This window comes from Protopterus annectens, chromosome 3.part1 (genome assembly GCF_019279795.1).
Source record: "Protopterus annectens isolate FY-2018-M chromosome 3.part1, PAN1.0, whole genome shotgun sequence".
Taxonomy (NCBI): Eukaryota; Metazoa; Chordata; order Ceratodontiformes; family Protopteridae; genus Protopterus; species Protopterus annectens.
This window is the reverse complement of record NC_056732.1, coordinates 201,858,232-201,886,078: the sequence shown is the minus strand read 5'-3', so window position 1 is coordinate 201,886,078 and position 27,847 is coordinate 201,858,232. Positions and strand designations below refer to the sequence as shown.

The 27,847-nt window shown below is 43.5% G+C and overlaps 1 protein-coding gene across 3 annotated transcripts in view; it reads left to right on the top strand.

The window, feature by feature from the left end:
• The window catches only part of CUL2 (cullin 2), a 2,069,186-nt gene that overhangs the window by 106,713 nt on the left and 1,934,626 nt on the right, over window positions 1–27,847 (top strand). For all 3 annotated transcript variants that reach the window (XM_044066711.1, XM_044066712.1, XM_044066710.1), the window contains exon 2: window positions 10,329–10,458. In XM_044066711.1, the coding sequence (XP_043922646.1) occupies window positions 10,340–10,458 (119 nt within the window). In that variant the 5' untranslated portion in view covers window positions 10,329–10,339. The remainder of the gene's footprint in view (window positions 1–10,328; window positions 10,459–27,847) is intronic.

Below are 27,847 nucleotides of genomic sequence, written 5' to 3'. Positions count from 1 at the left end.
GTAAATACCGTCAAAATGTTAGCCAGGCTAACAGTTCAAAGAATTCTGGACATCCAAAAATTTGTTCGGCTTCTGTTACAAAGCAACAAGATCAAAGCCAGGTTTGTTTTGAAAGTTCTAGGCCTAATGGCTGCGGCCATTATTCTTCTACCACTGGCTCGCTTCCACATGCGTCTCCTGCAGTGGATGTTATTCACGCAGTGGTCGTACCACAATCTTCCGATGAGACACGAAATCTTGGTAACACAGTCGTGCAGGGCTCATCTACAATGGTGGATATCTTCCCCTCTTCTTCATCAGGGCCGACCCTTTATTCCCCCTCCTCCAGTTGCCACAGTCACCACGGATGCCTCTCTGATCGGGTGGGGGGGGCATTATCAGGGCAGGATGGTCCACGGGACGTGGCAACCCATAGAATACCATCTGCACATAAATGTCCTGGAGATGAGAGCAGTGCTTTTAACGTTGCAAGCCCTCGACAACTTTCTTCCCACGGGGACTATTGCAGTACAAATGGACAACATGTCCGTGGTCTGGTACATCAACAAACAGGGCGGAACCAGGTCCTATCCATTATGTCGAGAAGCTCTCAGACTTTGGCAATGGGCGATCTCTTCTCACCGGTTTCTGATAGCAACGCACATCCCCGGCAGGTCCAACCTATTGGCGGACAGGCTAAGCAGATCTATTCTGATGCCTCACGAGTGGTCTCTCAATCAATCTGTAGTGGATCAGATTTTTCTGAAGTGGGGCACTCCTTGTTGCGATCTTTTCGCTACCCCTCAAAACAACAAGTGCCCAGACTATTTCACTCTATTTCCCCTTCCAGGCCAACCCCTGAGAGACTCTCTAACCCAGGATTGGCCTCGGGGACTTCTTTATGCTTTTCCTCCCTTTCCATTGATTCCACAAGTCATTCAGAAAGCCACCGTTTTGAGAGCCAAATTGATCCTCATTGCTCCATATTGGCCTCGACAAATTTGGTTTCCGTCTCTGCATCGTCACCTTCTGGTGCAGCCCTGGCATCTGGACCCAGTTCCGGATCTTTTGATCCACCAGTCGGGTCAGCAGCACCGGACCATTCATTCTCTCAACCTCACTGCTTGGTTGCTCCACTTCCTTCATTAGCCAGGCTACCAATGATTTCTGACTCAGTCAGAGACATTTTAGTGTCTTCTTTGAAGTCGTCCACTAGAACTATTTATGCTAGCAAGTGGCGACGTTTTTCGATTTGGGCAAACGCCAGAAATATTGATCCTTTTACTGCTCCCGTACATTCTGTTTTGGATTTCCTGGCGGAGGTTTTTCATTCAGGATCCTCGTCATCTACAGTCAGAGTACAACTGGCTGCTATTTCCAAGTATCATGTTGGCTTGCATGACAATAACATCATGTCTCATAGATTATGCAAGGCCTTTTTGAGAGGAGTTTTTCTCCTAAAACCGCCTGTGAAACACCCTCCTCCGCAATGGGATCTAAACTTAATGTTGGCATCCTTGATTCTACCTCCTTTCGAGCCGTCTGCTACTTGTTCTTTGAAGTTATTGACGTGGAAAACTATATTTTTACTGGCTGTTACTTCTGCAAGAAGAGTTTCTGAGATTCAAGCCCTCTGTATTCGTTCACCTTATCTGGTTTTTCATAAGGATAGGGTTTCGTTAAGAACTAACCCTTCCTTTCTCCCCAAGGTTGTATCTCAAACCAATATTAACCAATCTATAGATCTACCAGTTTTTTTTTCCTAACTATTCTGACAGAGCTGAACAGAAGCTGCATTTTTTGGATGTCCATCGTCAACTCAGGTACTACTTGCATAGGACTAAACAAATTAGAAAATCAGACCAATTGTTTGTCTCCTATGCAGAAAACAGGTTAGGTCTTCCAGTTTCTAAAGTGACCTTATCCAGGTGGTTGACCTCCACCATTTCCTATGTGTACTCTCTTAGAGGCAAACAACTATGTTCTAAGCCAAAAGCACATTCGACCAGGAGTCTATCCACTTCTGTAGCCTTTCAGGATAGACTACCCATTGATAGTATTTGTGCAGCAGCTACTTGGGCCACGCCTCATACCTTTGTGTCTCATTACAAGTTGGATTTGGCCTCCAGAGATAGGGCCAGTTTTGGTTCCACAGTTCTCAAGAGTCTGTTCCATTGAGCCACCTGGGATACAGGTGCTAGGGACGCGGTCCCATCCAGCAAGAATGAAGGCGAGATTGACAACTTAACATTTAGAAGTTATGTACCTACCATAACGTTCCATGTTAGTTGTCTTCTCTACTTCTTTCTTCGTCCCTCCCTCCTTCCCCCTGGCCTGGACAGATCTTGGAGAGTTCCTATTAGATTGCTTCCTCTGGAGCATTGTTATGAGGACTTCTTTTAGGAACCATAGTTCCTATTATGTTAGGATAGTCTTTAGCAGGGTTAGTTAGCTGCCAAACGAGATCTGAGGTAGTTCCGCCTTGCATCATGGGATATAGGGTTGCCTCAAGCTGGTAAAAGGAGTTCTCGAGCTAAGCAAGTGCCGAGTCGGAGCCGAGGATCGGCTCCGAACCCATCCAGCAAGAAAGAAGGCGAGAGAAGACAACTAACATGGAACGTTATGGTAGGTACATAACTTCTAATTCAGATTTGTTGCACTTTCCTTAGTTTTGGGAAGTTTAAGGCTTCTTTTTGGAACCCTTTTGCCACTACTACTTCTTAAATGTCTGTTTATCTGAATTCTGTTGAGATTGTTTACTTTGTTTTTTTGCCAAAATTGGATGAGGAGAAAGAAAATCCCTTGGACAAATTGGAAAAGGATGGCTGAAAAATTTCCCTGGATCCGATTGCCCCTTTCATCACATCACACTTTTTGATCAACTCTGCAGCAGAGGAACCAAACACTAAATCACTATCTAAGGTAGAATTTAAAATCTCATTTTTGAAATTATCTGGGAGGTTTTAAGAATGCAGCCAAGCAAAACTCCTCAAAACAGTACTAGTGGCCATAGCCCTGGAAGAAGTGTCAACAGAGTCATAAACACACTGCAAACAATGAATGAACCTGTGCAATATAGGAAACCAAGTTGTTTTAAAGCAGATGTCCTTCAAGGATGCATCTACACTCCTTACATATGGGTTGTCCTGCCTCAGGCAGCCCTTCGGTCGTCCGGATTCCAAAGTCTGGGTCCGGCGTCGGCTGATGTCGCCCTCTCCCCGACGTCAGAGCACCTGGGGTATAAAAGCATCAGCCGACGCCATCTTCCTCAGTCTTTCTTGCCGCGTGATGCCCGAAGCAGAAGCAGTTCGCAAGTGCCGGTCGGCCAGCTCCTGTAACTTCAGCTACCGAAGACTTCAAAAGCTAAGTACCCCGTTGGGGACTCTTTCTTGCCTCAGCCGATGTCAGTTCAAACGCTTAAAGTTAATAATTGCTTAACTTGTGGGAAACAAATACCTCATAAGGATTTCCATTCTTACTGCCTCCCCTGCCTAGGCCCAGACCACGATGTCTCGGCCTGTACAGCCTGTGCCTCCTTCAACCAACGCACTCTTAGGCGTCGGGCGGAGTTTGCAGAGGAATTTTTTGGGGCTAGTTACTGTTACAATATGCCGTCGGAGACTCCGACTTCTCATTTAACCAAAAAACGGAAGGACAAGGACCGACACACGCGCACCGTGGTTTCGGCTGAAACCACGCCTAGGCCTACCGCGAGTGTCTCGGTCTCGGCCTCGGCCGAAACTGAGTCCTTGGTACTTCCGACCGTCGATACCGCACAACCGACAACCTCGGCCCCGGAGGCCTCTTCTGAGTCGGTTATAGAATTTCCCTCTGAAACCGGTGTTCCGGAAACATCCGACACAATTTCCCTAGACAAAACTACGCCAGCACGTGCAGCAGCCAGGCCTCCTGCATCCATGTCCATAAAGGCATTCACTAGGGCTAAAGCTGCTAAACAGCCAAAATCTCTGCCTCCCAAGCCTATTCCTCAGGGATCCACTACAGGTTCACAGATTTTAAGTTTAGCTGAGGACCTTATTTCCTTAATTAGGGGCTCTCAGCCACATCCGGACAGGGGCTCTCAACCTCCTCTAGACAAAAGGCCCAGGGCTGAGCCCACTGATCCCCAGTCCTCTGATGAGGCCTCAGATGGCTCTGCTCTTTCAGACTACCAGGAGGAGGCCTTTACGGCCTACGAGGATTCTGATGCAGAGGAATCTATTCCCTCTGCCTCCCCTCCTGAAGAGCTGTCCTTTGGGGAGACCCTTCACTCCATGAGAGAGCATTTCAAATGGCAGGGCCAGGAATTCTCTGATTCCAGGAAGAGATTAAGGACTTTTTTGTATTTACCTCAGCATAGACCTTTGGCTATTCCTCCTGTTTTGAATGTAATTGATGATGTGTACTCTGAGTCTAGCATTACCCCTGACTCCCTTCCTCCGGCTCCTGTCAAACCCGATAGGTACTACAGGGTCCCGGACTCACATCATTTCCTTTACAAGGCCCACTCTGCTGACCCTGAAACTATTTCCCAGGGCCCTAAAGGGGTTGCATCTGCCACTACTAAAAATCCACTCCCCTCTGAAAGGGAGTCCAGGACTTTAAAGAGATGGGGTAAAAAAGTGTATACTTCTTCCACTCTTTCTATGAGGGCATTAAATTGTCAATTCCATATGATACAGTACCAAGAGTATTTGTTAGATGAATTGCATAAAAAAACTGTCTTCACCTGAACCCCTAGATCGCAAGTCACTTCAGGATCTGGTACATAACTCCCAACAGGTTAGCAACCATTTCCTGCAGTGTGGTTATGATGCATTGGAAGCTTCATGTAGGTCAGCAATGACAGGTGCAGTCATACGTAGGCATGCTTGGCTGAAGGAACAAACTCTGCCAGATCATGTTAAAGCAAAGCTTCTGGATGCACCACTGGAAAAGCAAAAGTTATTTGGCTCCACTGCTCAGGAGGTCTTAAAGAAATTTGAGGAAAAGGCTAAATCTGTGCAAACAGTCAAAGATTTTCTCCAGGTCCAACCACCAAGATTCAGCAGAAATTGGCCCTCTAAGAATTGGTCCTTTCCAGACACAGAGAGATTTCAAAGAGGCAAGAACAGGCGTGCCAGAGGTAGAGGGCAAGCTCGAGGCTCCTACAGAGGACATCAATGGCAGCCTCCTAGCCAGAGCGGTAGTGCAGGACCTACAACTGCTGCACAAGGACAGACTCAATGACTTTACCTTGACCCCGCCAACCAGGCCTCAATTGGAAGCACCTTTGGACGGAAAGCTATCTTTATTCTCAAAAAATTGGCACAGTATTACAAGGGACAAATGGACACTGCAAATAATAGACAAAGGATACAGGTTCCAATTTCATACATTACCAAAAAGAAAAGGCATGCCAAACCTGCCACCAAATCAAAGGGCAGAGGCTTTAAAACAAATTTCCAACCTATTGCAAATGAAAGCTATAGAAAAGGTTCCTCTCACAGAACAAGGCCAAGGATTTTATTCCAGACTATTCCTTGTCCCAAGAAAAGAAAAACAATGGAGGCCTATTCTCGACTTGTCCGCACTGAATACTTATCTCATTGTGCCAAAATTCAAAATGCTGACCCTACAGCAACTCCTTCCCATGCTGGGCAAGGGGTCTTGGCTGGTAACTCTAGACCTCAAGGAGGCATACCTGCATGTCCCTATCAGACAAAGTTGCAGAAGACACCTCAGATTTCTTGCAGGTTCAGAGCATTATCAATTCTCAGCATTGCCCTTTGGCTTATCTACTGCCCAGAGTATTCACGAAATGCCTGGCATCAGTAATTGCACACTGCAGACTTCAGGGGATTCAAATATACCCATATCTGGACGACTGCCTTATACAAGCGGACAGCCAACAAACTTTGGTAAAACACTTGAATTATGCCATCCACCTACTTCAGGCTTTGGGATATACAGTCAACATTCACAAATCAAGACTTGTTCCATCCCAAAGGATAATTTTTCTGGGTGCAAAACTAGATACAACCACCCAAATGGCTTTTCTCACGGAAGAAAAACAAAGACAACTACTGGATTATTTCGAAAATCTGACAAAACAAACTCAGCTGACTGCAAGGAAAATCCTGCAGGGCCCTGGGTTACATGGCATCTTGCATTCTTCTGATTCCACAAGCAAGGCTGCATATGAGGAAACTACAATGGTACCTAAGAAGTTTATGGTCTCAGCACAGTCACAGCCTAGAAGCTTTGATACCACTCATTCCATGCCTTCAAAAGGAATTTCTGTGGTGGGCTCAAGCAAGCCAGTCAAACAGGGGCCTGCCCTTCAGCAAACCAATAATCAGCCAAACCATTACAACGGACGCTTCGGACCATGGATGGGGAGCACACATGGAGGGCAGATGCATTCAAGGACTATGGTCACAGAAAGAATTGAGCATGCACATAAACCAAAAGGAAATGCTGGCAGCGATACATGCAATCGAGGCCTTCAAACATTTTCTGCATCAAGGACATCTGCTAATAAGGACAGACAATACCACAGTTATGTGGTACATAAACAAGCAAGGAGGTACCCATTCCTACCCTCTTTGCAGGCTGGCAATGAATCTTTGGGAACTTTCCCTAAAAATCATTATAGAGCTGCAATCCCAGTTTGTGCCAGGAAAAGACAATGTACTGGCGGACAGTCTAAGCAGAAACTTCATGGATCCACACGAATGGATGCTGCACCCAGACATCTTCCTTCAGATAACACAGTCATGGGGGAGGCCGGACATAGATCTTTTTGCCTCCCACCACAACCATCAGCTGAAGAAATTCTGCTCAAGGACATACCACCCACAGGCATGGAAAGTGGACGCCCTCTCTTTCAGCTGGAATACTCTAACAGTGTATGCATTCCCACCTCTTCCATTAATGACCAAGGTCTTACTGAAGATCAGGACAGAGCAGCCAGAAGTAATTCTGATAGCTCCGGACTGGCCCAGACAGCACTGGTACCCACTGTTAAGGAGCATGTCACGCACGAAACCGTGGCCTCTACCACAATGGCCACTTCTTCTGACACAGCACAATTATAAAACTCTGCACTCCAGCCTGAAAACCTTGCAGCTGACAGCCTGGAGAATACCTTGACTCCTCACCAGGATAAGCTATCTAAGACAGTGAAGGACATCATCATGGAAGCTCGTTGGCCTTCCACAAGAAAGGCATATTCAGCAAAATGGAAAAGATTTTGCACTTGGAACACCACAAAGGGCCTAGATGTGACAGTGATGAACATGGCACATATCCTGGAATACTTGGCAGAAATGCTCCACAATGGCCTTTCTTACTCTTCCATAAAAATTCATGCTTCAGCAATTTCAGCAGAATACAATACTGATCCACCTGTCTTCTCTCATCCACTCCTAAGGCAGTTTCTAAGGGGAATTAAAAACATCAATCCTCCAAGGAAACCACCAGTGCCTACTTGGGACCTTAACTTCATGTTGGAAAAATTAACTCTACCTCCTTTCGAACCAGCAGCATCTTCAGAACTACAGTTCCTGTCTTGGAAGACTGCCTTCCTTCTGGCCATAACCTCAGCAAGAAGAGTATCTGAGTTGCAGGCCCTCATGGCAGTACAACCATTTCTTATTTTTCATCGGGACAGAGTCTCATTGAGAACCAATCCTTCATTCATGCCAAAGGTGGTATCAGGGTCTCACTGAACCAAGCTATTCACCTGCCTACCTTCTTTCCTAATCCACAGAACAAAGGGGAGAAACTTCTGCATACCCTGGACATTCACAGACAGTTGCGCTACTACTTGGACAGAACTAAGACTTACAGAAAAACTGTCCAGCTATTTGTAGCATATGCTGCTGGTGTACAAGGAAAAGCAATTTCCAAACAGACAATTTCCAAATGGATAGGGAATTGCATTCGATTCTGTTACTCTTTTCATGGCAAAACTGTGCCAGCTAACATTAGACCTCATTCCACCAGAGCCACAGCCACCTCCACAGCCTTCTTAAAAGGGGTGGCTACCAAGGACATTTTAGAAGCTGCTACATGGAGCTCCGTGCATACATTTTCCAAGCATTACAACTTACCCTTATATTCCAGATCCAGAGCAGGCTTTGCTACGACAGTCCTGCAGGGCATTTTAGCTACACCATCCTTTTCTTAGATCCTACCACCCCCAGCTTGGCTATGGTATTCTACCCATATGTAAGGACTGCAGATGCATCCTTGAAGGACATAGTACAGTTTTGTACCTACCATAAATGTAGATGTCCGATAGGTATGCATCTGCAGTCAGGTTTACCCTCCCTCCTTCCCCTCTGTGGTATTTCCTGGGTACTTATCCCTCATATAGCTAGCTGGGGTTATCTATTATGGTGTATTTGTTTTATATTACTGTGCATGTTTGGAATTTTTTGCATCTCTCCAAATTTAGCCTTCCTTAGAGGGCACCTGGCATCTGGGCGGCTGATGCTTTTATACCCCAGGCGCTCTGACGTCGGGGAGAGGGCGACATCAGCCGACGCTGGACCCAGACTTTGGAATCCGGCAGACCAAAGGGCTGCCTGAGGCAGAACAACCCATATGTAAGGACTGCAGATGCATACCTATCGGACATCTACATTTATGGTAGGTACAAAACTTTACTTTTTTTTTCTTCACAAGAAGTAACTGTAGATAAACCATTCTGCATACTTTCACAATATGTTGAAACAAACTTTAACATATGAGCCTGACAATTTAAAATTCTTAAGATCAAAGTTGCTGAAGCATACACTTTTTACCATACATATCAGTTATTTTCCCATCCTTATTAGAAAGAGTAGAATTGGAATTAAGTGCTTAGCAGCAGTGGAGTCAGCTAAGGCTGTAGCGTTTGGGTCAAGTTTGGGAATAGTGTATACAAATTTAAAAGACTGAGGAAGTTTATACATCTTGTCAGGAAAATTGCAGGCAGTAAGACATGCGTTTTCTAAAGCAGACAGGACAGGGGGAGTGAGTTTAGGTTCGGGAGAATCCTTCTATAAAAACTCATGGTATTTTCTGTGGGACTGAAAAACCTCAGTGCTCTCCAACTGTAAACAGTGGGACATTCTAACTGTAGTGTCAGAGAAACAGAAACCCCAACAGGAAGAATCAGAAATTTGTCCTGTGAATCTGGATCAGAAATCTGAGAACAAAACCCTGAATCCATCCCTGCATCTTCCTGTTCAGATTCAGAATCTTGAATCTCTTCAAAAAAAGATGTCTCTTTTTCTTTTACCAGAAACTACTCTACAAGAAGGATTAATCACCCAAATTAAGCTATGAGCTAGTACCAGTAAACTATTCCTATCTAAAGAAATTTGGGGAGGTGTAGATACCCGTTTGGTTTTCTGTTTCGTTTTGACAGGAAAGTTGGGGCTAACCGTGTTACTAATGGCAGTCGCTACTTCCCCAGGGATGTGCACAGCATTCTGACATAGCAAGGAAGCCTTCCCTGTTCCCTGTCTCAGGACTGGCAAGAGTGGCTCTCCCTTACCCATTGAGGGGACTCCATCAGCTGCAGCGGAAGTGGCTAACTCCCCGGTCCATAGTGGCTGTAGGTTCTATACCAGAGGGATGCAAGGTAAACGTTGAGTGGTCTGAGTACTAAAAATTGGCCACAGCAGAATCGACCACCTGCTGCTGAGGCAAATGGCTAGCTTGCTGTGGTGTCAAAGGCTATGTATAATTATCGACTATGGGATGGGTAAGGTGAGTCTATAACCAAATGGGATAGGCTATTTCGAGCGCAAAAAGGGGAAACTGATTAGGCTTAAAATGGCCCGTAAGGGCAGCTACTCTAGTACATGCCTATAAAGCTATATTCTCTGTGTATTTTTCTAAGAACTTTGTATTAATTTTATGTAACATTTTATTTTACCGTTGCAAGATAATTTAGGTTATAAGGTATTGTACCTGCATGGTAAAGTACTGTTCTAGAGAAGATAGTTAAGAAATAGAGGGCAATGGTTGCTTCAGTATTGTTTTCTTAAAAGTGTTTTTTTATTTAATCCTGTAGCAGTAATGGTTGCATTTTAGAATGGTGTTTCTGTAATCACCTCTGTGTCTTCTCTCACTGGTGTGGGACCTGGTGAATTCTTGGCTAGTAGTTTAGAGCATTGCTGTACTTACTTATAGGCAACACAGCTCAGCAGTTTGTCATAGGCAGAATAGTGTGACAAGTCTATAAAATGTACAATTCTGTCTTGTAACAAAACATAAATTATTTTATAATATTGTCTAACCTTTGATTTCTTGGCTGCATTATGCAGCAGTAGGTGTCAAAATTTTGATGGTTATATTTTTCCATCTTTAAGGAAACAGTACAATGTCCCTGAAGCCAAGAGTAGTGGATTTTAAAGAAACATGGAACAAGCTACTCACGACAATCAAAGCCGTTGTTATGCTAGATCATGTGGAGAGAGCAACATGGAATGATCGTTTTTCGTATCCTTTCAAAAATGTTTTAAACACATGGATTACCAGCTCCATTGATACAGTGTATATAAAATGAATTTTCCACTACAAAAGTGCTATCATAATTTCTGTTTGAAAAATATAAATGATTGTTAACTCTCTCTTGTTTTTTAATTATATCATTTCTTGACCAGGTAAGCCCATTGGACGCAAGTGTCCCCTTTTCAAGGGTGACCCAGGAGCTGTGTCTGGTGAAGTGATCTGGTTATTGTCACACAGTAAGCAGATGGGCCATCTTTGAACTTTTGCATTTTAATGTTTAAAATGAGCATGGAGGAAATGAGTTTTGGTCTTGCATTCTTAACACTTGACTTTCAAGGTACGTATCTTGAGGTTGCTTCATATCCCAGCAATGTGAGGAAATGCTGACAAGTTTTGTAGCTGTTTTTGTATATTGTTGTTGATCTACTGTAGATATTTCAAAGCCTCTAACTTTAGTTGAAGACATGGTCAGAAAAGAAACAAGTAATTCCTGCTCTGGTTTCATACTCTACTTTTTCACATGGAGCACGATTAGTATATGTTCTTAAATTTGAACTGTATTTTAGTTATCTGGAAATTTGAAAGTTAATTCTGCTAGGGACATTTTAATATTGTGCACTGACTGTAGAGATGGTTATTCTGTATCTTGCTCTTTACGAATTATAAAGTGATGCCTAATTTTTAAAATCTTTATTGATCCTGGTACATTACAGTAACTTAACTGAACATTCATACGATGGACACTGGAATAGCTTTAAAATTGTCACATATGTGCAGTAACGTTTTAGCAAAATTAGGTACTCTTGTCAAACACAAGGCTTTGTTTATGTGGTCAGATGTTTCAGTAGCGAGAGTGTCTACTTGGGTAAAACCACAAGCAAAATCTTGCAGCATATTAATGAACATATACTGTCCATAAAAAAAAAAAAAATAAGGATGCATCAAATGCTTTGGGAAAAGATAGTATCAGTTGTAAAGATTTTTAAGAATTTTTGTTTCTTGTCATGGGGCTTCTGACTTCTGATAAAAGTGGGGGGTGTAATATTAAGTTAGAAATTTGAGAAGTAAAATGGTAACTTGTACTAGCTGCAGATAGGTCACTTAGATTGAGTTGGGGGTCAATATTAAATGCTTGTTCAAAGGAAGTGATGTAAAGTAATTACTTTGTTTATGTTTACATTTTAAGTTTCAAATTTATGAGAATTGTGATATTTGGTTTACCTTCAAAATGTTTAAAGCACATAGTCGAATGTGCACATTGTCAAAACGTTTCCGTGGAGTCAGTACTGCCGAAATTACAGAAAGCCAAAAAAAAAAAGCAAATATTTTGTGTGGAGCGGACGGAAATGTCGACAAGTGCTGACATGGGTCAAAAAGGGGGGAAGATTTTGCAATTCGGAATGTCTTTGTTCGAGGTTTTGAGAAATTGCAATTCAGAGTTCACAGAAGTGGTTTCGATGATGACTGTCAACATTTTGAAGATAAATTGTGAGATTTATATATGCATACACAACCAAACGTATATATGGGTGTTGTACCTCTTGAATGTCCAGATTTTGCCTTATTTTTGGACTTTCCTCAAATGATTTGTGTTTTTCTGGCAAATCAATAAACGACGGACATTTTACATTTCGGACTTCTATCCTTCAGAAAATCCATGCTAATTCAACACCTGTTGTTCTAGCAACCTTCCAAGTTTATAAAGGCAATGTTTAAAATCTGTCACTAGTTTTAGGCCTCCCGCATTATTTTTGGATTTGTCCATATTTCTTGTGCTAAAAGGTTGAGAGGTATGATGGGTGTAATTCTAATGGATGACCAGTTGAAATATTGCAGGAATGTTTGCACTGAATAAAACATGTAAAATGGTAATGGTGAGTTGTCTTCAGATCATAGGTTCAGTTTATTGAAGCTGCCCTCATCAAAGGTATATCCCCTTGCCGATTTAAATATGTTCATGTACATACTTGTAGCAAGCACGTTGAAACATGCAGTGGAGCAGCAAAGTACTCCAAATGTATGTGTAGCTCCAGGAGGTATTGGTTAATGCTACACTGTGAAATCTCAAAAGTTGAAAGAGTTCCTTAATGTAGGTTCATACATTTTGTAGACCTGTGTTTAGGCCCTACTGCCATTGAAAAAGCACTGACTCCTTCAAATTGGGATTAAATATGTCGACATCCAGCCATGAATCCAAGCTACTCTTAAAATTTTCAGCTGTGGTCAAATATATTTTTCAGGTAATTTGTTTCAGATTCTTTGAATCTTTTTTAAGAAGTTCAAGTTGCTATGCCTAAGCTTGGTAGACTTAGAATACAAATATAGGTTTAATAGTGCCCAAGTGATTTCATCCCCAAATGCGGAGTAGACCAAAATCACTTTGCCACAAAAGTGTCGGTAAAGAAGTGAGAGTAGTTTGAGTATGATACATGTACACGTACAGCTCCAAAATAATAAATTAATGGAATGTTTGTTTGTCTTTTCGGCTTTTCCCCATTAGGGGTAACCACATCGATGGCAGTAGAGTTTTATGGTGCTGAGTTGCCCGCCCGACACCCAACCTTCAGCAAAGGCACGCCCATTCACTCATGTTTTTCGGAGGCCACTCGACCGCAGGGAGGACATGCAGACTCCACACAGAAGGCACTCCAGCCATTGAAGTTGAATAGTTTCAAGTCTTTGACATGCTGTTAGGTGGATTGGACACTCTAAATTGGCCCTAGGTGTGCATGTGTATGTGTGCCTTCTGTGGAAGGTTGGATGCCGGGCTTGCAACTCAGCACCATAAGACTCCATTGCCAGTCATGAGCGGTCAGATAATCTGCTGTGGTGACCCCTAACTGGGAAAAGCCAAAAGAAGTAGTAGTTGCATTCTAGAGTAACTGCAAAAGTGAGTGTTGTATTCCAAAATAGGTCTTATAAATGTATATTGTACAGTGTAACCATTATTTGTTTCGTATCTTAATGATAGCCTTAAGCTTGATTTACATTTGCCTTAAAGATTTACTTCTTTTGTTATTGACATGTTTTTTAAAAGATACATTTTTTTATATAGTTGTACCTAGATCTTTATACTCGTTAACCTTAGGTAACACAGATCTATCTAAAATTAATTGCTCTTTTAAAATATGATACCAAAGAACATAACTTTTTGACATACTAAAGTTCAAACCAGTGTTAGTTGTCCTTACTGAGATATCATTTAGATAATTTTTTATTCGGTCCTAGACTTCTTTGCTAACTGCCAGGAAACCAGTCTAGCAGCCTTTACATATTTGCTAATGCAACATGATTTTGTAACATGGAATGTGGCAAAAACAAGATTGAAGAAATAAAGACTCAGGGCAGAGCCCTTGAGTCCTCCTACCCCTTTTGGTAAGTAGTTTGAATCTCTTGGATAGTTGCACATTGACGATGACCCAGTTGCCAGTTAGTATTCCAGTAGCTCAAATAAGGATTAAAGTTCTGTTGTTTAAAAGCAATTTTAGATGTATGATGTGTTAGAGTATCAAATGCATTGGAGAGGTCCAAATAGAGGACTACAGCATTTAGTCCCATATCAAGCACTTGATGGACTTGATCATCAAACTCAACCAAATTTGTTACTGTGGACCTGGTTAATGAAAATCCATGATGGTGAAGGTCCAGATAGCTTTGACTATTACTAGGGTTACTAAAGACATACATAACACATCTTTCATAGCACTTACAAAGCAGAGATATCAGGCTGAATGTAGATGAATATTTGTATACCAGAGAGAGAGGTTGGCTATAAAAACGATTGGTAATATAGACAGAGAATGAAAGGTAAATGTAAAGGTACAATAGTAACAGCATTGGAAGTGCTTAGCAGTTGCTTAAAGGTTCATCACATATGCATGCAGCAAGTCATACTAAAATAGAGTTGTTGGCAATTAGGGCAGACATTAAGGTGTGTGTACAGAGAAGTCTCTTGATTTACGTGTGCTTGTTGTGGAAGTGGCAGTGGAGTCTGTATCGTCCAAAGTTGCTGTACATTTATCATACTAGAAAGCTTTTGTGCAAACAGTAAATAGACATTGATGGAAGCAAATAATTGGTGTTTTTCTATTTATTAGTTTTGAAGAGAGAGAGATACCTGTCTGGCAATTGAAAGATTGTACCTAAACTAACTGTACTGCTTTAATGGTAACAGTAACAGAAAATTTAGCAGACATTTGTAGCGATAAAGTATGGATGGTGGACTTGCTGCATTTAAGGTGGCACTACATCATGTAGATAATGATCTTCAATACATAGATTTATGAGGTATGCTGGTGGGTCCAGATCATTAGTAGTAATCATTATTCTAATGAATTGTAGGTCATATAAAGCACACAACATCATGTGGGGATTATTTTATGAGTTGTGCACTGTGATAGGGTGCACGACATCTATGCAGTGCATACTTACCCAGTGCTTTGCAAAATGTAAGGCAAAATTTCCCCATTGTTACACCAAAGGGCTGTTACTCTGCTTTTCTCCAAATATCTGTCAGAAGGTATGGATGTCCAGTTTTAAGTGTGGTATGGTAGCAGTACAGATTCCATTGTTTGGTAAAACAGTTTGTCACTGTGTTTTTTTTGAGTATACAGTGATAAGTGATGGCTGTCAATGCTGAAACATTACTCTTGCTGAAATGCTTTGAAGCAAACTAATTGTTCAATGATATAGAGTCACTCACTGCACATGGAGGACTGTTGGCTGATTTACCCCCCCTATTGTCACCAGTATTTTGGAGTGTATACAAGTTAAAAAGTTGTAATTTGCCTTTTGGTGGCTTGACATTAGCACTTCTGTTAACTGGAAGGTAAACTAGTAAATTTACATGCCATGATGTGTGGCAGTGTGAAGAAACAGATTAGAATAGACTATCTTGGACTTCTTTGTAAGCTGATGTACTCAGATCTCCTAAGAAAAGTCAGAATGGTCAGACAGAGAAAATTTTCCTGTCTGTTTTGGAAAAGTGCCATGTTTACAATTTGCAAAATTTAAAGAGCCTACTTGTAAGTATTTGCATATAACATGCTTCAGGATGACATCTGTTACCTCCACATGCATAACAGTTTTTTGTGAAAGTTACAAGTTATTTGTGTTAGTGCAACTTTTATTTGAATGGTTTGCTGACTCGTTTTTTTTTTTTTTTTTTTTTTTGTACTGCTTTCCTTTATGATGTTATGTTACATACAGTGGATATAAAAAGTTTACACACCCTTGTTAAAATGCCAGGTTTTTGTGATGTAAAAAATGAGACCACAATAAATAATTTCAAAACTTTTCCCACCTTTTAATGTAACCTGTAAAGTTCAATTGACAAACAACTCTGTTAGGGGAAAAATATAAAAAATGTACAATACGCTGGTTGCATAAGTGTGCACACCCTTATACTAATACTTTGTTGTGTGTGTACACCCTTAAACTAATACTTTGTAAACTTATACTTCGTTGAAGCACCCTTTGATTTAATTACAGCATTCAGTCTTCTTGGGTACACACCTGCCATCAATTAAAGAGACTCTGATTAACCCCAACTAAAGTTTAGCTGTCCTAGTAGGATTTTCCTGACATTTACTCAGTTGCCTGCTACACCAAAAGCCATGGTTCGCAGAGAGCTTACAGAGCATCAAAAGGATCTCGTTGTTGAAAAGTATCAGTCAGGAGAAGGGTACAAAAAAATTTCCACAGCATTGGATATACCATGGAACATAGTGAAGAAAGTCATCAAAAAGTGGAGGAAATGTGGGACAACAGTGACATTGCAAAGAACTGGATGTCCCTCCAAAGTTGATGAAAAGACAAGACAAAAACTGGTCAGGGAGGCTGCCAAGAGACCTACAGCAACACTGAAGGAGCTGCAGAAAATTCTGGCAAGTACTGGTTGTGTACTGCATGTGACAAAAATTTCCCATATTCTCCATATGTCTGGACTATGGGGTAGGGTTGCAAGATGCAAGACTTTTCTTACACAGATGTCCAGGCCCAGCTAAAATTTGCAAAACAATACATCAAGTCTCCAAAAAGCATGTAGGAAAATGTGTTATGGTCCAATGAGACTAAGATTGAACTTTTTGGCCACAATTCCAAACCGTTTGCCGCAAAAACAACATTTTGCATCACCAAAAGAACACCATCCTCACGGTGAAGCATAGTGGTGGCAGTATCATGCATTCGGGTTGCTTTTCTTCAGCTGGAACTAGGGCTTTAGTCAAGGTGGAGGGAATCATGAACAGTTCCAATTACCAGTCACTTTTGGCCCAACATCTTCAGGCATCTGCTAGAAAGCTGAAGATGAAGAAGAATTTCATCTTTTAACACGACAGTGACCCTAAGCATACATCCAAATCAACAAAAGAATGGCTTCACCAGAAGAAAATTATAGTTTTGGAATGGTCCAGCCAGAGTCCAGACCTAAATCCCAATAGAAAATATGTGGGGTTACCTGAAGAGGGGTGTGCACAAGAGATGCCCTCGCAATTTGACAGTTTTGGAGCACTTTTGCAAGGAAGAGTGGGCAAATATTGCCAAGTAAAGATGTGCCGTGCTGATAGACTCCTACCCAAGAAGACTCGCTTCTCTTACTCATCATTATTCTCCGTGTATTGTTCCCACAATTTCCATTTATTTCTATGCAATTTGTGCCTTTCCTTTTCTAAAGATCCCACCTCTTATTTCATCTCCTTTAAAGTATTCAATACTTTAGTTACAGTTTTAGATTCTGATTTCCATTTTCTAGTTATTACTATTTTGGCAGCAAGTAGCATTAAACTTAATAAGGTTTTACTTTGGACAGTTCTTATCCTGTATCCCGTCTCAGCAGAATTATTTCCTTAGTTTTAACCATTTGCTTTAAAACATTTCTGACAAAGTGTTCTGTAGGGAATTTTTGTCATGTACATTTAGAAGAATTATCTGAAGACTGAAATATAAAATACCTTTGCAAGCACTTTTGAGCAAAACATCCTAAACCTTGTGGACTCTTGTTTGCCATTGATCCTTTGTTTATTGCATTTCTAGTTTCTCTTTTCTTACTCTCTTTCCAGTCCTTTCCTACCGCCTCTGATTTATTCTTACAGTTATCGTGCAGTGTTTTATTTACCATACTAATGGAATGTTTTGTAACAACAGCTTCTGCTCTGAACTCAACTAAAAACTCTACCAGATGTGGGCTTTCACTTAACACACTCCTATTCATTTGTCTGCCTCTACTCTTGTTGTCAGTCCCTCGTAGGGAAGGTAATCTCTAATCTGTAGTTCAAACTTCAGCTTGGGCTCATCCCATCCTTTTACCTTTCCTTGTCTAGATTTTTGCTCCCAGTACCTTGGTTCCGTTGCTAATTTGCTCCAGTAAGTTCTAGCTCCCTCTTGCCTATTGTTTGTATTCCCCTGTGCTGTCATTCCTGTTTGTAAAATCTCCTTCCTTCATTTCCATGTTTGCTTAGTTCTTAGAAAACATTCTTCTTCTTTATGAATATAAACTGTATAGTTGTTGCTATCCTTCTTAAGGACCTGCATTTACTCCCTCCTTATTTCCCAACTCCTCCATCATCATCACGCCTTTTCTACTTTGATTTATAACCTCATGCTTGTTTTATTATGTATGTGAACTTTAACTGGGTAGCTGTAAAGTATACCTTCAAATCAGGTAATCCTAAACTACTTTGTAATATGGAGTGAATCAGTTTATTCCACTTTCCCTTCCAAATTAATTCCTTCAATTCTTTATTAATTATGGTCTGCATCTCCTCCTGTGCTTGATAAGTATATTCCTGAGCTGTATGTAAAACTAAGGGGACTAAAAACATTTCCACTACTTGCATCTTTATGCATAAGAGTTTCCAGCATCTCACTTTTGTATTATCATTTGCTGTGTCTCTTTCCATATATTCTTTGCCACAAAATAATTATTTTTAGTCCATACACAAAAATACTAAATCTTATCCTGACCCCATAAATGGTAGATGTTGCTGAATCAATTTATGTGTAGATACATAGTTTACTATTTATTTATGTATACTTCCATCCTTTGTTGTCCAGATTAGTCCGACTAGGCTAATAGCCTCTTTTCAGGGGTGGCTGTTGTAAACTTTATCTGCGTTTATTTTATATCCTAAAAAGACTTGAAACTGTCTCACTGTTCCACAACACAGAAATGTCCTTTTCATGATTTATCAAGAACAAAATATCCTCTGTGAGTAAAGCCAATTTTTTTTTATTACTGTAGCTGTTTTATCCTTGAATTTTTGAGAGTCCCTTAATGTTAAGTTGTCTATCTCGCCTTCATTCTTCCTGGTTGGGTTCGGAGCTGATCCTCGGCTCCGACTCAGCCATCTACTAAAGCTCGAGAGCTATTTACTGGCTCGAGGCCTCCCCATATCCCACAATGCTTGGCGCTAGATACCCAGATCTCATTTGCCGCTTCAGCTACGAGGTTGTGTTTTTACTGGCTCGGGTCGTATTATTCCTTTTTTGTATTATTAGCTAAAAATTTATCTTGTATTTTTAGTATATTTAGATAGTCTTCCCTTTTAGTGTAGTTAGACTGTGTATCCCCTAGTTTATCCCACTTAGGAAACTCGTTTTTTGTTAGAGAGTTTCTTCCACCCCCCCCGCTTGTTTCTTCCCCACCCCTTTGGTACTTAATAGGAGTAGTGTTTAGCCTTATAGTATTTGTATATTAACTAGTGCGGGTGTGTGAATGTTTCTGTGTGCCTTGTTTAAGCACTAGTTTAATTTTTCTCTATTTAGTATCCCCTTGCCAGTATGTCCAAGGATACTAACGTTTCAGGCTTCAAGAAGTGTGACTTGTGCTGTCAGCTGACAGACAGTCACACTTCTTGTGTGTATTGCTTGGGTTCCCTATACCTGCAGGACTCCTGCTCAGTCTGTCATGCCTTCAGCCCGAGAGTCCTGCAGGAGCATAGGAACAAGCTTATTTTGAGAGGCTTACTTAAGCCAGAGGGATCCCCGGTGAAGCATCAGTCGGGGAAATCCTCAAAGCCTGCCAAACTGTTGGCTCCCAGTTCGGAGCCGTCGCCAGGCGGAGCATCTTCCTCCTCTTCGGTTCCGGCTGGAGCCGACATCTCTAGACCTCAATCAGCCCCGACTTTAGTGTCGGAACCATCTTTGGGCCGAAAACGTTCTAGGTCCCCTTCCCTAGAATCGGTTTGTTTGGCTCCGAGGTCACCATTGCTTCAATCTGAACGAAGCCATAGGTCCCACTCCTCTCGGTCCTCCAGGCTATCTGATCATGACTTGGAGAGGGTGGTCAGTAGACTCCTTAAATCGCAGGCCCTGGCCCAAATGTTAACCAGCCTTTCTCAACAGACTGTGGCTGTCCCGGTGTCTTCAGCAATTCCTCCTCCGACTCCCCCTTTACATTCGGAGCAGGAGCTGGTTGGGGCTCGAATCTTGGAAATGTCGGAGCCGATACCACACCTTTCGGCTCATTCATCGGTTCCGATCTCTTCATTGGTTCCTTCCTTGGAGGGATCTGGGCGCCGGGACTCCCTCGTCGGCTCCGAGGGGGCGAGTGGCATCGGACCTTTGTCCGACCCCGTTCTCCCTCTCGGGGCTTTGGCGCAGGTGACCTCGGCCCCGACATCGGCCTCTGAGCCATCCCTCTCGGTGCCGGGAGGGGTTCATGTCTCCTCGGAGCGGGGACCTTCTGCTTTGCCTGATAGGGGTGCCTTTGAGGTCATGAGGAGCGTGCTGACTCCTGAGTCGGCTCCTCGATCGGCCCCTTCAGCTCCTCCCCCCATGGTGCCTGCATCGGTCTCTGCCCACCCTCGTGACCCCAAGCATGGAGAACAGACACTCCAGGTTGCCCCATTGGGCGTATCTTCCTCTTCCGAGGCCTCCCCTGGTCTTTCAGAGGAGCCCCCTCGGAAGAGAAAATGTAAGAGGAAACATGTCGGCTCCCCCGAGTCAGTCACGTCTGATACCGACTGGGAGGATTCGGTAGGGTCTCCAAGATCCCCCTCTGAGGATGTCTCTTTTTCAGACATCCTAGAGATCCTTAAGCAGAGGGGGAACTGGACTGCCCTTAACCCTTCCGAGGATGAGTCGGTATACCTGGATGCGTTTGGTTCTCGCCCTTCCACCTCCTGGGTGTCTCCACCCTTCGAGCCACTCATGGAAGTAGTGGCTCGAAGGGCGTGGTCAGCTCCGGACACAGTGGAACCAACTCCCCGTAGGCCCACTAAGTTCATTACAGCCCCACCCAACAAACAATTTTTGACAAAAGGTGTCCCCGTTGATGCCATGGTGGTGGCAGCAGCCACGAAGAAGGAGTTGGCTGACCCTTCGGTGCCTGTCCATCCACCTAATAAAGAGTCTAGGACAATGGACAGGTACGGGAAGCGGATGTTTTCCTCAGCGACTTTTTCGATGCGATCGCTGAATTATCTGTGCCACTTCACCCGCCTTCAAAGGGATCTTCTCAAGGAACTGGGTGATATCCTTCAGGATCCATCAGCTGTGGGGGCTCAAGATGAGATTAACTCCCAGCTGGCAACCCTTAATTCAATCGTCAACTCCTCCATGCGGCTCATTTCTTATGCAGCCAATGGGGCAAGTAGGGCCGCAGGTACAGGCGTGGCTTTGAGAAGACATGCCTGGATGCAGTTATGTAACTTTGCTGATCCCTTTAAGGTGTCCTTCACCAATACCCCCTTTGATGGTTCGGCTCTGTTTGGACCACAGGTGAAGGATACCCTTACCAGGTGTGAGCAGGAAGGCAAGACTCTCTCTGCCATGGGAGTCTGTTTTTGTACTCCCTCTAGACCATACCCTAAAGGTCAGAAGAGTGGGAAAATGTGGTTTCGGAAACCCCAGGGAGTTGTGGCTGACACACGTGGTGAGTTTCCCTCCAGGGGCAGGGGAGGGAACAATAATAGATGCCGCCCGATGGGCAGAGGGGTCCGCAAAATCAGGGTAGCAGAGAATCTTTCTCTGACAAACCTTTTCAGCACCCCTGAAAGTCTGCCCGACTGTACACCTTCGGAGGCAGTCTGGGGAAGATTGTCACTGTACCCAGAAGCCTGGCAACTCCTCCCACAAGACAAATGGGTAAGGTCCATCATATCCGAGGGTTACAAAATCCCCTTTGTCCACACCCCTGTACAAACAACCAAGTCCCTTCCAGATGTTCCACACAGTCTAAGGGAACAAGCAGTGCCAGAATTTCAAAACTGCTAGAAAAAAGGGCCATCCAGCCAGTCCCAGCAGACCAGCAAGGATCCGGAATTTACTCCAAGTTCTTTTTGGTACCAAAAAAGACAGGGGACTGGAGACCCATTTTGGATCTCAGCATGTTAAACAAATCTGTTCAAAGAAAGAAATTCCGGATGGTCACGCTTCAGTCCATTCTACCCTTTTTGGGTCAGGACAATTGGATGTGCTCCATAGACCCTTCAGGATGCGTACTACCATATCAAAATGGACAGGCCCTCCAGAAGGTTTCTCCACTTCCGGCTGGGAGCCAGTCACTGTCAATTCAGAGCCCTGCCCTTTGGTCTCACCACAGCCCCCGGGGTGTTCACCAAATGCATGGCAGTGGTTACGGCTCACCTGAGACGGCGAGGATTCCAGATGTTTCCATATCTAGACGACTGGCTCCTTACTGCTTCCACCAGACATCAGCTACTGTGAGCCAGGGATTATACCATCCAAACTTGCTCCGAGCTAGGTATCTCAATAAATTTCGAAAAACCTGCATTGTCTCCTTGTCAGTCTATAACCTTTATAGGCGCAAGATTAAATACAAAAGATCTGTCCGCAAAACTTCCTCTAGACAGAGTGTCAGACATTCGCCGGCATGTGCAGGTCTTACTACAGTGCAAGAGGATTCAGGCCAGATTTGTACTAAAAACGTTGGGTCTCATGGCAGCAGCAATCATACTAGTTCCCCTGGCTCGTTTTCACATGCGGATTCTTCAGTGGATGCTTTTTACCCAATGGTCCTTTCAGCAACTGCCGATGTCTCACAAGATAATAATCACTCAATCATGCAAAGATCACCTGGCTTGGTGGATGGTCTCCCCTCTAGTACTCCAGGGCAGACCGTTTGTTCTTCCTCTTCCTGTTGCCACAGTGACCACGGATGCCTCCCTGATCGGGTGGGGGGGGGGCATTTTCAGGGCAGGACTGTCCAGGGCACTTGGCAACCTCTAGAGTACCACCTGCACATAAATGTCTTGGAGATGAGAGCGGTGCTTTTAGCGTTGCAAGCTCTTCAGGACCCTGCCCACCGGGACTATTGCAATTCAAACAGACAATATGTCTGTAGTGTGGTACATCAACAAGCAGGGCGGAACCAAGTTCTGTCCTTTATGTCGAGAAGCACTCAGACTCTGGCAGTGGGCGATCTCCTCTCAACGGTTTCTGATAGCAACGCACATCCCCGGGAAGTCCAACGTCATGGCGGACAGGCTAAGCAGAGCTATTCTCATGCCTCACGAGTGGTTTCTCAATCAGTCAGTAGCGGACAAAATTTTCCGCAGATGGGGTCAACCTTGCTGCGACCTTTTTGCAACTCCTCTCAACAACAAGTGCGACGATTTCTTCACTCTCTTCCCGGCCACTCCCCTAGAGACGCTCTAGTTCACGATTGGCCCCGGGGTCTTCTGTATGCATTCCCACCTTTTCCCCTAATTCCTTGCTAATTCAGAAGGCGACCGCATTGGGATCCAGGATGATCCTCATTGCCCCTTACTGGCCTCGACAAATTTGGTTCCCATTCCTGCATCATCACCTGCTGGAGCAGCCTTGGAATCTGGACCCAGTGCCAGACCTCTTGGTCCATCAGTCGGGCGGGCTGCACCGATCCCTTCAGTCTCTCAACGTTACGGCTTGGTTACTCCACTTCCAACCTTAGCCAGGCTTCCACATATTTCTCAGCCTGTGCGTGAAATCATCCTTTCTTCACACAAATCTACTACCAGGAAGACTTATGCTAGTAAGTGGAAACGTTTCTCTTTCTGGGCAGAGGCTAGGAATATAGATCCCTTTACAGCCCCTGTCCATCACGTTCAAGATTTTTTAGCAGAACTTTTTCAAGCTGGCTCCTCGTCTGCCACCATTAGGGTCCAATTAGCTGCTATTGCAGATTTCCACGCTGGCCTGTCAGAAATCAGCATCATGTCCCACAAACTTTGCAAGGCCTTTCTTAAAGGGACTATTTTGCTTAGGCCCCCGGTCAGAGATCCCCCACCTCCGTGGGATTAAAACTTGATATTAACTTCCTTGATTCTTCCCCCTTTTGAACCTGCGGCTTCCTGTTCCTTAAAATTACTCTCCTGGAAGACTCTCTTTTTAGTAGCCATCACCTCAGCTAAGAGAGTTTCGGAACTTCAAGCCCTCTGTATTCGTCCACCTTACCTTGTGTTTCATAAGGATAGAGTTTCACTCAGGACTAATCCTTCATTTCTGCCCAAGATACCTTCCGAAACAAACCTGAATCAGGCTATTGATCTACCTGTCTTTTTTCCTAACTATTCGAACAAAGCTGAACAAAAGTTACACCAATTGGACATTCATAGGCAATTACGTTTTTATTTGGATAGGACTAAGCAAACAAGAAAATCAGACCAACTCTTCCTGTCCTATGCTGAGGGCAAACGGGGACTGCCAGTTTCTAAAGTAACCTTATCCAGGTGGTTGTCCACTATTATGACTTTGATTTATCAACTGAGACATAAAGAACTCCCTACTAAACCTAAAGGTCATTCCACCAGAGTGTTAGCTACTTCGGTAGCTTTTCAAGCAAGACTACCAATGGAATCTATTTGTGTTCCAGCCACATGGGCCACTCCTCATACTTTCATTTCACATTATAAGTTGGATATGGCCTCTAGGAGTAGAGCTGATTTTGGTTCCACTGTGCTCAAGAGTCTGTTCCAATGAGCCACCCAGGACTAAGGTGCTAGGGATGCTGTCCCAACCAGCAAGAATGAAGGCGAGATAGACAACTTAACATTAAGAAGTTATGTACCTACCATAATGTTCCATTTTAGTTGTCTTCTTCTCGCCTTCTTTCTTGCATCCCACCCTCCCTCCCCCTAGCCAGAACAGACCAAGAAGAGTCCCTTTTTGAGGCCTTCTTCCTCTGGCAAATTCTTATCTGGGTTACGTCCTTCCTTTGTTTTACTACTGTAGATAAACCTTGTAGTTTGGACAGGTGTCCTTGAAAATTTTCTATGGTGTTAGCTCTGCCAAACGAGATCTGGGTATCTAGCGCCAAGCATTGTGGGATATGGGGAGGCCTGGAGCCAGTAAATAGCTCTCAAGCTTTAGTAGATGGCCGAGTCCCAACCAGCAAGAAAGAAGGCGAGAAGAAGACAACTAACATGGAACGTTATGGTAGGTACATAACTTCTTATTTTCCTTGACAATGGCTCTAAAAAATGAATAACAAAAAGGAAAATTAACATATCTGCCTATCTGCCTGGTCCCACTGTTCAAACACAGCTTGTCTGAGAGGAACTCTGTATCCTCTTCATTAACTTTATTATTCTTTTTAAGGAGTAAAAAATGCTGCTATTATTCTAATCATAAAATTTTAGCTAACTGAATTGAATGTTTTTTCTGCATCAACAATTGCAACAACCCACGAACAATTGCAACATTTTCTTTCAATCTGCTTTCCACTGAATCATCATTCTTCTATTAAAGTTGTCAAATGCTTCCCTGTCTTCCTGGAAACTGCATTAATCCGTAGCTATTAATTTTGACAACTGCTTTCAAATTCTCTTAGCTATTACAGACCTAAACATTCTATAATCATGGTTTGAAATTGAAATGGGTTTATATGAAGCTGTGTCTGAAGGGTCTTTGCCCTCTTTGTTCAAAGAAACTAGTACCCCCCCCCCCCACACCGCTTTTGTTTTTTTTTTTTTAATGTTAAAACCTTCCCGATCTTTATCATGTTCTCCCTCCTAGCTTCCAAACTTGTACAGGAGTACCATCAGTTCCTGGATTCATGTTTTACTTGTTAAATACTTAATGTTATGTAGTCCTATCTCGCTGTAATTCTTGCTGGATGGGTTCGGAGCTGATATTCGGCTCCGACTTGGCCGATACTAATGCTAGAGAGCTTTTACTGGCTCGAGGTTAACCCCCATCCCATGATGCCTCACGGCAATTCCCCAGATCTTGTTTGCCGCGAAAGCTTTGAGGTTGTCTTATTACGGGCTCATTGGCTAAGTAGCAGATTTTTTTACTAGATCTTGTTCTTTTTTCACCACCTTTCTTCATCTTTTACTTTTATACTTAATAACTCATATTGTGTGGTTGTATTGAGTACTTGATCCCTATTTACCCTCCATAGGATTGTATGGCCCGTTTCAGTTAGAGGGCCATAGGTGCCCATTTAAGTTAGAGGGCCTTTCCTCCCAGAGTGTTTCTTATATAAAAAAAAATATATATATAGAATCTTTCTAAATTTCTATCTTTACTGTTTGTTGGTATTTTTACCTCGGTAGATAGTTTTTTCTTAGTACAGTTAGCGTTATCTTTTTTCATAGGTAGCTTTATTAGTTTGTTCTCGTTAGCATGTCTAAAGAAAAGTACAGAGAACACAAGGACCATCGCCCTTCGGGGTTTAAAAAATGTCATAAATGTTCATAAAAGATGTCACTGACAGGCAGTCGCACTAGCTATGTGTACTGCTTAGGCGAAGCCCATTTACAAGAACCCTGTACTTTTTGCCATGCCTTCAGTACTAGGGTTCTTAATGAGAGCAAAAGCAAACTCATAGATAGGGGTCTTATGACCAGTTCCTTACAGGAACAGCTGGAACTTGGTCAGACAGCTCCTAAGACGACCAAACAAAAATCGTTGGCTCCAGGTTCAGAACTGTCGAAAAAGCTTAAAATGACAGAGCCAAGGAGTTCTGGCTACGATTCAGCTTCTTCTGTCTCGGTGCCGTTGGTCTCTTCGGTGCCGAGGCAACCTTCGGTACCGAGACAGTTACCTGAGATTGATCCTGTCTCACTTACCTTGAGACCTCCTGTTTTGGAGAGGAGGAGATCTCCTTCTGTCTCCACCTGATCCTCCAGGACACTCTCAGATGAGGATATCAAGCGGGTGGTGAAGAGGTTGCTTTCTGACCCAGCTCTGGCAAGAAAATTGGCCCCTCCGGACCCAAAGGCTTCGGAGCCAACCCTTTTGTAGTCCACTGCTCCTCCTCCGACTGCTTTGCTCTCTGAGCCAATCACTTCAAGTTCCTCGATGTTGGATCCTTTGGTTCCGAGGATTCTTCCTGCTTCCTCGGAACTGATAACTATCTCTTCAGTGGCTCAGTCTGGAGCCGAGGGATCTAGGAGCCGACTCTCTCAAGTTGACTCTGAGGGGGATAGTCACCCTGGATTTTCTTCTGAACCGACCCTCCCTCTCAGCGCTTCGGCTCGACTCAGCTCGGTTTCCACATCTGCTTCTGAGCCCTTCCCCGTTGCTCGGAGTTGACCATCCCTCTCCTCGGAGTGGCGGTCTTCTTCAGAGTGGGGAAGAAAGGCCTTCAAAGCAATAGAGAAGGCTTTATCTTCTGCAAAAGCCATACCTTTGGAACTGATGTCCCTCCAGCATCTGGCAGCAACCTCTTCTCCCTTGCCCACCCCTACAGCATAGGGAACCAGAGACTCAAGCAGCCCCCATTGGAGGTGCCCCCCTCTTCCGAGACCTCCCCAGATTATCCCACTGATGAGCTTCCTCAGAAGAGACTGTGTAAAAGGAAGCATGTTGACTCACCTGAGTCTGTCAAGTCTGACATTCATTTGGAGGAATCAGAAGGGTCCCTTAGATCCCCCTCTAAGGATGTCTCTTTTTTTTTCTGACATCCTGGAAATCCTCAGACAGAGGGGTGATTGGAAGACCTCTAACCCTACTGAGGACGAATCAGTGTATCTTGAGGCCTTTGGTTCCCGACCTTCCACCTCCAGGGTGACACCGCCTTATGACCAGCTTGTGCGGGTCATATCATGGAAAGCCTGGACCTCCCTAGACACAGTGAAGCCTGTCCTGAGGAGCCCAAACAAATTTATGACTGCACCAGAAGATAAGTAATTTATTTCCAAATGGGTTCCTATTGATGCTATGGTGGTAGCAGTGGCCACCAAGAAGGAGTTGTCTGAGACATCTTCCAATATCCTTCCTCCTATCAAGGAGTCCAGGACGATGGATAGGTATGGAAAGCATACCTTCTCTTAAGTGGCATTTACCTTGAGATCGCTGAATTCCTTACCCATTTCACTTGACTTCAGAGGGATTTCCAAGGTGGGAGGTACCCTTCAGGATTCAGTAGCTGCGGGATCCATGGATAAGGTTTCTGTGCAGCTCTCTACCCTTACATCGATAGCCAACTCCT